The following is a 9,857-nucleotide window of genomic DNA, read 5'->3' on the forward strand; positions in this document are numbered from 1 at the left end:
TACAACAAAAGAGCACTGGCTTATCAAAGTTATTTATTAAATCAATAAAACTCTTACAAAAACACATTGAGACATACTATTAGGAAATATATACACAAAACCATACATGGCTGGCGTTAAAACATATCAAACCATCTGAGTCCATCACATAGTGTAACTAGGACACTGCACATGTCCAAGGTTTTTATAGACTTTATTTAGTTTTATACTTGAAATGGTGATGAAATAAATACAAAAGCAAGATGGCGACCTGGACACAAGCATTGATGTTAACAGTGTCTTTGGATTTTTTTTCTGTGTCTAATGTGAGAAATCAATGTGACAAAAATGAAGCTGTGTATTATGAATGCAAGGAGAATAGATCATTTCTATTCCTTTTCTTCAGTCTTCACAGTTCAAAAATAATCTCACTTTGAGCCGTGATTTGTCAAAATGAATCAATATTTAAGATATTTCTAATTATAGATGATTATTAGGAAGAGCTAAAAAATGTGTTTTTTATATTTCACAGAATGTTTAAGTTTGTGTTTTCTGATGAGATTTGAATGCATGCATGTGCATAATATAAACCCTCAGTGTGAATAAATACCAAGGCTATATTGAGCCTGCAGCAGAAAAAGAAGTAGAAAAAAAACAACAGAACAAGGCAACAGACGTAAAAAATATGAGTGCGCAGTTCCCATCTACACATTAGATAAAGTCTTCTTAGCAACTGCAAGCATCATCGGGAAGGTGGATCACTTGGCCATGTAAACCCTTCAATGGGTTTTCTTCTCTTTTTGGGCATGTACATGTGCATGGAAATGTTTCCAAATGGGGAAAGTCGCATCATGTTAGAAAGCAGTGTTGCTGGAAGAAACCGTCTCCTTCTGGGAAAAAAATCAACTGCAATACCAAAGAGGTTGCTAAAGTTGTGATTCATAAAACAAGGCTAGCTAGACTACAAACAGCTGTATTTGTTTACAACAGCACGTGGAGGGCTGACATTTTTTTAGAGGGGGCAGGGGATAAATCTGATTACTGTCCAAATATCATGTAAACTGTGGTTTATAGAATAATCCCACCCTTGCAACACGTGTACTGTAAACACATTATTGTGTTTCCTGCCACTGACCGAGGATGTGTAACCAGGATGTGTGTGCATGTAAACAACATTGTACTTTTTGTGGAGGTCATTGTAGTTCTAATCTAATATAACTAGTTTTCTACAGTTTTCAATGCCAGCTAACTGAAAATGTTGTTCCCTCAGTAGTGGCAATGAGAGTTTTCAACATACTGTATATTTATTCATAAGTTTTCATTTCCACTGGTAAAGTGGTAATTTGCTCTGTAGTGATAACAGACACATTGCAGTTGGATCCATGTAAAATCAAATGGTGACATAAACTGGGACAGAAGAAAGTGATACACGAATATAAAACTAAATTATAAGTAATCAGAACCATCAGTGACAGCCTCCAACAGTCAGAGGTGTTGATATCAGAGTGCCTTCCTTGTCATTTCAGTTAAAGTTCTCCACTGTTAGTGTCATACGTGTGCTTGAGGAGACATCAGACCAAAGAAACACCCTGCGTGGGGCAGTTAAGAGCTGTTACCATGTCAGGCCTCTCAATGCGGGCCAGTGCAGAACACAGCAGTCCCAGAGTGGAGCCTTCTTTCTGGGCCCAGTTAGAGAGGAGCGTGTGAGCGGGGGCTTCTCCACGCCCAAACAGGTCCAGCTGTTCAGGCTCATAGCCCAGCGCTGCACCCAGCTGCCTCCAGCCCCGGCCCCCTCCCTCCTGCAGGAGGCGCTCCACCTCTTCCTGTCTGTGGGGGGGTAGGTTGATGTACAGACGATTGTCCTGCTTGCTGTCCCTCTTAGTACCTGTGGAAACACAAACAAAGTTAGCTTACTGTTTGGCTATTTGTACTTGAAAACAATTTTCAATAATATTAACAGTATTTATATCATTAATGGTTGTGATTTTTCTAATTTAATCTAGCAATACTTCTTTTTAGAAATACCAAGTTTAACATGCATTGTTTACATCCATATTCGCTAGCTCGCAGTCTTCCTCTTCAGTGCTTTTTGTTGGAAAACACAAAAGGTTTCTTGATGCATTACTGCCACCGTTTGTCGAATCACTGGAATGGCCTAAAGATGGCGTCAGAAAAGCACGTACATAGGCATCTTTGTGCATTTGCATAAGATACAAGAAACAAATCTGAGACCCACTAACAAAAACACTGCTCTATAGCGCTGCTAGTCGGCAAATACTCCACAGGGTACCTTTAAGAGAAGATGGAGGAAAATAGTGTTCTGCCTGGAAGTGATTTTTCCTTTCTCTAATACAATCCTTTATTTTAGAAAGTCCCACGCATTTGAAGTTTTATAAACGAGGACTGTGAATACCACACCTTTGCTGGGCTGGTTGTCTTGTAGGCTGTGAGAGTCCAGAAAAACACCGCTGTCACTTTGGAGCTTTTCTCCCTCTGGAGATGCTCCCAACTCAGCTGCGCGGGCCTTAGAAAGAGCCCTTTTCTGTTTACATGATCTCCAGCTGAGAAGAGCAGAAGAAAATACTGTCAGTTAACCTCCCCACAGTGAGCTATTTTTATCTCAGGGCCAATCCTATTATCTTTATAACATCCATTTAAGGACCAGGACCCATCCAGAGTGAAAACTCACCATTTATAAGCCACATAAATAAGCAGACCCAGCACCACGGCAGCAAGAACAGACACGTAGGCTAGAATGTTGTTGCTGCCTCCATCATCCTGCGGGGTGAACTTGGGTGTTCCAGCAGGGGCAGGACTGGTTTCCCCCTCCTCAGCACCTGGCCAGCGAGGAGCATCAGACCCACCCAGAGCAGGACGAGACAGAATGTGCAGCTTCCTATCTATTGAAATTGAGAAAAGGAGATATGTGTCAGGGACTTTATTCTTGCATATGCACATCAGAACCACATTTGGGCTGCATAAATTAGAGCCTGAAATAATGACACAGCAAAGCCTGTACGCCTGGTGTAATGATAGCCTCAGTCATCCCGGTCCCCTGGGGTTTTGAAACCTTTCATTGCCCCTGTTTCCAGCCTCGCACTCCCTCCTGCGGTCTGCCTATTTTAGGATCAAACGCTGCACAGTACTGTGCTCACCTCTTGGGGGTCACAGGGTCATGACATATGGACCCAAAGTGTGTACAGATGACCTTATTCCTGGGGAGCGAGTATAGCCATTTGGAAGCAAGCAGACTAGTTGTCAGGGTCAGCAGCCTCCCTTTGCCGTCAGGTTCTTGGGGGCAGTTAACCTAAAGACCTGTCAAGCTCATGCCAATGGGATTACAGCACTTAAGTGGGCTCTTTTTCACTACTCATGTTTCTCAGCTTAGAGTGTTACAGAGTGTTCAGAGGTGTGGATGCAGGTGTTCACCACATGTCCTTGTATTCTCACAGACCCTCCCACTCCCTTTAGCTCATTCTTTCATCTTTTTATCTTGTACTATTGCTTCCTTTCCCTGCATTAGATCTTTAAGGGCTAAGGCTGGAAAATCGCATTAAAGACCAAAATCAACAATGCCATTAATCCGTCCTTCGAAACTTTCCAATTTCCTTATTCTGTCTGTGGCACTACGCCCCAAGCCCATTGGTTCCTACTGAAGACAGATATTTTTAAAAACTTGGCACAAATATATCATTTCCCTTTTTTAAGTAAAGTAATTTAAGAAAGCAGCAGGGACTGTAGTTTTTAGCAAATGTTACTCAAACAGGAGTACATTGTGTTGGTTGGGGATTATTTTCCAATCCTGCATAGTTTTTGGACAACAATGGAGGTCTATGGCACAAAAACATAAACTATATCAGGATTTGGCTACACAGAGAATACTTGTTACTTAATAGCATCAATTTATTGTTGTCTTGTGTCATGGGATTTGTTGACAATAAGACAAATACAGAATGTCACCAGACTTGTATTAAAAAATCCAATGTATTTTATCAGTCTAACTCTTCCTTTCAACTCACCCATGCAGAGGGTGTCAGAGTTGGGCATGCAGTGTCGGATCTCCACCTCGCTGTCAGAGCACTGGGTACAGGCCTGGCAGGGTTTGGTGCTAATGCGCTCCTCAGAAAATGTTCCTGGGCCACAGATCTGGCACTGTGTGTCTCCCTGTGGGCCACACTCCCGGACTACACCCTCTCCACTACGAGTACATTTGGAGCAAGGCGCACACATGCCGTAGCTGCTCAAAAAGAAGAAGCCGTTGTCACATTCACATTGTGTGTCTTGAGTGGCAGAGCAAGAGGCCATCATGGGAACACTGGGTGGGCACTTTGCACAGGAAAGGCAAGAGCCAAGGCTTTCGGATGAGGAAAACGTTCCTTGGAAAACAGATAACAAAATCAGTGTCAGTCTGGAGAAACTGTGTTTCTCTCACAAATATTAGTGGCAATGATGAGAAGTAGTGCCATTTAAATCATTCCTCTTAAACAGATGACAGAGATAACGATACGGCAGGTAAAACATATTCCTCATTGGTGCAGTGACATTAGAATATAATTGCTTACCCTTTGGGCATGGTGTGCACTTGGTATCCTCTTTCCCACACTCTACCTCCACTCCGAAGCCAGCAGGACACAGACTGCAACACTGCCCTGATTCAGTGAACTGGCTGCTGGTACAGGCATATCCAAGAGTAACCTACAGTAAATAATTGACAGTTAGACAAAATACCACCACTGTGTTACTAAACAAATACTCTCTTACGTCTCAGGCCATTTAGAATCTGACCTAAATGTCAAATCTGACCAAGGGGTTTCCTGTCTTACACCACATGTTGGAAGAAAATCAAACACACACATCCCACCCCTGTGCAATTAAAGAAGTGGGAACTGAAAATTGCCTTTTTTTAATCTTTCTATCTGCCTTAGTTTTCACCCTTAAAGTGCTCTGAGTCTTATCTGCAAGTGTTTAATGGAGAGCCCAGCTTGAGTTATGACATGAGGGATAGATCAGACATTCCTAACGGCCTGTGCAGCAGGGCTGGTGCCTGTCAGGAGTGGCTGGCTTTAATCAGATGGCTTTAGACCATTGGAAAGAATAAGACATAAAGGGGTGAAGGAAAAAACTAAGAAAAGGAGGAAGGAAGAAGTAAAAGGAGCTTCCGCCCTCCCACTTATTCCAAATCTGTGTGTGTGTGTGTTTCTTGGCATCAGAAAGGAGAGTGTGTGTGTGTGTGTGTGTGTATGGCAGGCGGCGGGGGGGAGGGGGGGGTATGTAAAGGATATGGTTCCAGCCCCAGGCAAGGGTGTCAGTTAACCAATGCTGCCCAGGATGCAAGTGTTTGTTTGGGTGAGGGGGGGGGGGCTTTGAAGTCGCAGGTGTGTCTATATGAAGGTCAGAATTTCACTAACTCCCCTTCTTCAGGCTCTGAACAGCGGCATCTTAAACATGCACACATTTAAGGGAGATTGGCCTACTCCGCCTGGGGGCTGAGAAGAGCAAACAGATGTCTAACAACTCACCTCCTGCAAAGGGGAAAAGTAACAACTAAACAACCCCACTGATGCCTCTCTTTGTCTCTGAAGTCTGCCAACAAACACAGGCAACGTGTGTAAACCTGTAGAGCCTCCAACAAAAAGCCCACCACAAATACACCATGCCATGCCCCCACTCGCTGAAGCGATCCATGCTGACGATACAGGAGAAACTGCTTTGAAACGGGGCTCGCCTCGGTCCAAAAACAACAGCCAGTATTACTGCAGCTCTTACAGCGTCGCCTGATGATATCTGAGCACCAGCCACAGATCCCAGATCAGAGGTATTAGGGTGGTGCTAGGATCCAGCAGGCCAGGCAGGAACCAGTAGGATGTTTGGAGTCGACAGACTGTGACTGAGCCTGGACCATAATCACTTGTAGCACGAAGGCGTCCTGGTAACTCTGGTTGTTCCTTTCCATGTGACAGATGGAGCTCCTCTGCTAACACTAGCTAACCTCTTAGCCCTGGATCTATGCTTTGATAAATATTTGGTGACAGTGGCTCTGTTTTATTTTTACCTCCAGCTTGGATTTCTGTCATTTCACAGAGCCTGGTGTGAGTCGGGGCTGTTGTAACTCTGTAAGCCTGCCTGGAGAGCAGGAACTGCCAAAGGCTTGGCACTTCACCCACTGGTGCCCATTGTACAATGAAATATTTAGTCCATGCTCCACTAGAGACGAGTGGGAACAGTGATCTACCCAGCAGACGTATGACTAAGTCATTATCTACTGTATATACAGTATGACATAGTACTATGTATGGATACCACCTAATGTTTATTGGTATGAGAAAATATGTCGGTGTGCAATTAATATTTATTATACTTCAGTGAAACAATAAAGTTTACACTGTATGATTTCAAACTAAATTATCATGAGAGACCTCATAAGAAAACGTGTTAATGCTTCCTGAGGTTTTACTTAAAAATAATAATAAGTTACTTACAGTGATACATAAATCAACAATATCCTACTGTGGTGTCACATCCAATTTCAAAGCAAAGATTAATTTGCATGCACCAAAGAGTTTTTTGGGGGGGGCAGAAAGTCTGAAGGGAAGGGGGCTGCAGTTGCTTTATCCATTTAGGTAAGAAGCTGCAATCTGAAGGGATTCCCCAGTGAGAACAGACGGACCACCAAGGAGCACTGCTTTCAATGGGGCTCTCAACTCGACGGCTGCCGGAGTCACTCAGTCAACGCGGATCGCATGCATGCATGCAGGCACACACACACACACACACACACACACACACACACACACACACACACACACACATACACATACACATACACACACACACACACACACACACACACACACACACACACAATTTCAGCCTTCTCTGTGCCTGAAACATTTTCTGTGCCCTTTTGAAATGAGGCCACTTTTGAAGCGCATAGGCTGGAGTTTCCACAGTTAATCTAATCTGCATGTAAATAAACACACAAAAGGATGCTCTCTCCTTGTGAAGACAATGATCCCATGAGCCTTGACAATCTGGGCTGTGTCTGCAACAGACAGAGGTCTTTCAGCAGAGAGCTGAGGGAAAGTTGTCAAAGCTGCACATCCCATCCGCACTGATTACTGTCATTAGTATACAGGGAGCATAAGGGACAAATTAAAGGACACAGATTTCTCTTTTTTTTTAGGCAGAAAGCTTACTATGATCCTGAATCAAACACGACAGCACACAGTGATCTGTTAACCTTTAATATACAGATTTTCAATTTACACCAAAGAGTTGATCCTGAAGTCTGCCAAACAAAGAAATCTGTCTAACTGCTCTATGGAAATTCAAATGACTGTGGTAACAAGCTAAACTACCCCACCCCCCCACCCCCCTCCACACACACACACACACACACACACACACACACACACACACACACACACACACACACACACACACCACAAACTGGGAGAAAATTGTGATAATTGCTTTGCTCCGGATATCCAGACCCATACTGAATGCTAGGCCACATTTTCACCAGAAATTGTTGAAGCAACAAACATGGCAACATGTACAGTATAGTACAGGCAATATGAGCCTTTAAATTAACAGTAGAATATCATGAAGAGTGTGCTCACATACTGTAAGATACAATGGACTTCTGCACTAAGTTTCCCAGAAAGAAAGAAAACAATAATTTGCCAGAAGCACACATTTTCAGTGGACTACTTAAACATATAAAGTCACTGTGTTTGTTTTGAGAAATGACGTCTTAGATTTCATAAAGAATCCTTATTGATATTGCACCCTTTTCTAAGAAAAGAGATACACATCATTTTAAGAGTTGAAGTTTTATCTGAATACTTTGATCTAACAAAAGTGCTTTGTGAGGAGCGTGTCCAGACAGGACTACAAGCCCCATGGGCTTTTTGAAGTAGATGAGTGTCAAACTATTGTCTGCAACTGTGGAGGCATGTGCCTTCTTTTCACACTGATCCTGGCTTAATAATATGCTATCAAACACCACTGAAGCTATAATTTGTTCATAAAATACATAATGTATCACTGTGTAGGTGCATTATCTTGGTTAATTGTGTGCTCCTGTGTTATGTTCTGTCTGATGTTCCAAGTTGTTTGGCTCATTCTCTCTGCACATACTTCCAGCATGTTTTGTGAAAGTCTACTTCAGCCTGTGTAGATGTGCAGTAGGTAGGCCACAGTCCAAGACAAGCAGCATCATAGCAACATGAGAAGTAGTTTGACTTGTCTTTTGTTTAGTTATGAGAGACTTTAACATGAAGACAGGATGATATTTCATCTGATGTCTTGTCTCACTTTTTCCACTGTTATTTGCCAACTACAGAGTGACAACAAGCATATTCACCAACAGGAGCCGTGTGACACAGCCTTAATGAAATATGGCTCTGTGGTGTAAAACAGATTTCCTTTGGGAACAATGGTGCAAGACTGAACTCGGTGGTTGAAGCTTACAATGGCTGCTATTATGTTATGATGATAAGAGTGAGAAATAAGAAATCAGCAGATTGTAAAGGCTTTTGAGTAGTGGAAATATGTGTGTTAGTAAAGGCGTAATTAACTGTTGCTTACTTTTAGCAGCAGAAGCACGCAGATGACAAACGGTCTCATGTCTGCAGTAGTCTCCACAATCCTCCTCGACCTCGAGCGGACAGATTGGTGCGTCTTTTTTTCAGTCTGCAGTCCTCAATAATCGCACAAAAACTGTCATTAAAACGTTCAGTCCACTGAATTTAAATGTGACACTTAAAAAAACAACTTCTCATAAAACGCGCTGGTTCCACCGACGGGAAAAGTTTGCTCATAGTCCCGTAATGAAATGTTGGTACGCACGAGAAAGTGGCTTCAAAACGCGTGCGGTGTTGTCCGTAGATTCTTCCATTTGCTTATTTCAATGCATTCCCTGCTGATACTGTGTAAAGCTAACACAAAGTTTCTTCTGTTTCAGCTGGCAGGATGCATGGGCTGCCACCTCTCCCGCAGCTTTGCAACAGATGAGGCAGGAAAAGCTCCTGCAAGCTCCCCTGGGCCTTTCTCCTCCCATCTCCTCAGCTTTCAATGGGGCTTCGTGATTGGCTGCATCCCTGCGACGCGCTGTTGGGAACAGAAATGTAATGGAAGATCTGCAATCAAGTCTGACATTACTGTATATGAGAGTTTATTGTTAGTATATGGGTGCAATCAACAAATATATGAAAATACTACCAAGCAGTAAAATATGGAGGCCCAACGTGTTCAATATTAAATGAATTAATGGAACATTATGAAACTAAATAAATACATGAATAAATAGCCTACAGACCAGAGATCAGTGGTGGAATGTAACTAAGTATATTTACTTAAGTACTGTACACAAGTACAAGGTACTAATGTAAGTAGGTTGGTAGGTACTTGTACTTTACTTGAGTATTGTTCTTTTTATATAGTTCATTATTTTGTATAATTACCATTATTACAAGTTACTTTACAAATTAAGACTTAACATACAAAACATAGCTTTTGAGTCATAGTAACATGGCATAATTGATGCTGGCAGTGGTGGAAAGTAATTAAGTAGCCTACGTTTACTCAAGTATTGCACTTAAGTACAAATTGCAATTTTGAGATACTTATACTTTACTTGAGTAATTCCATTCTATTCTACTTTACACTACACCACTACATTCAGGATGCAGATATTGTACGTATTACTTATATAATCAAAAAATTAATTATGATGTATTTGTATAGATAAAACTACCTGGCATTATATGAAGTAGTTAATGATAATGTAATATACATCATTCTGAAATGGACCATTCTAATTATTAGCAACAACACGTGTTAAAACAGCTTTTAATATTATGGGTTACACTCTC

At 42.0% G+C, this 9,857-nt stretch overlaps 1 protein-coding gene across 1 annotated transcript; it reads right to left on the reverse strand.

Moving 5' to 3' along the window:
• Positions 1-16: 16 nt before the first annotated feature.
• Positions 17-9,027, reverse strand: nradd (neurotrophin receptor associated death domain). Its single transcript, XM_031299079.2, has 6 exons — positions 8,572-9,027; positions 4,542-4,674; positions 3,999-4,355; positions 2,669-2,879; positions 2,398-2,540; positions 17-1,864 (listed from the first exon to the last, which is right to left on the reverse strand). The coding sequence occupies exons 1-6, from the start codon at positions 8,608-8,610 to the stop codon at positions 1,551-1,553; spliced, it is 1,197 nt and encodes a 398-aa protein (XP_031154939.1). The 5' UTR covers positions 8,611-9,027; the 3' UTR covers positions 17-1,550.
• Between the last annotated feature and the right edge of the window lie 830 nt (positions 9,028-9,857).

Source organism: Sander lucioperca, chromosome 10, assembly GCF_008315115.2.
Source record: "Sander lucioperca isolate FBNREF2018 chromosome 10, SLUC_FBN_1.2, whole genome shotgun sequence".
Lineage (NCBI taxonomy): Eukaryota > Metazoa > Chordata > Actinopteri > Perciformes > Percidae > Sander > Sander lucioperca.

What these genes read in the sequence shown, in the direction of transcription:
- nradd (XM_031299079.2), bottom strand. Translation starts at nt 8,610, where the DNA reads ATGAGACCGTTTGTCATCTGCGTGCTTCTGCTGCTAAAA. An exon ending in GCGTGCTTCTGCTGCTAAAA is followed by an intron (nt 4,675 to 8,571) that starts GTAAGCAACAGT and finishes TATTTACTGTAG; the next exon opens with GTTACTCTTGGATATGCCTG. An exon ending in CTCTGACACCCTCTGCATGG is followed by an intron (nt 2,880 to 3,998) that starts GTGAGTTGAAAG and finishes CAATTTCAATAG; the next exon opens with ATAGGAAGCTGCACATTCTG.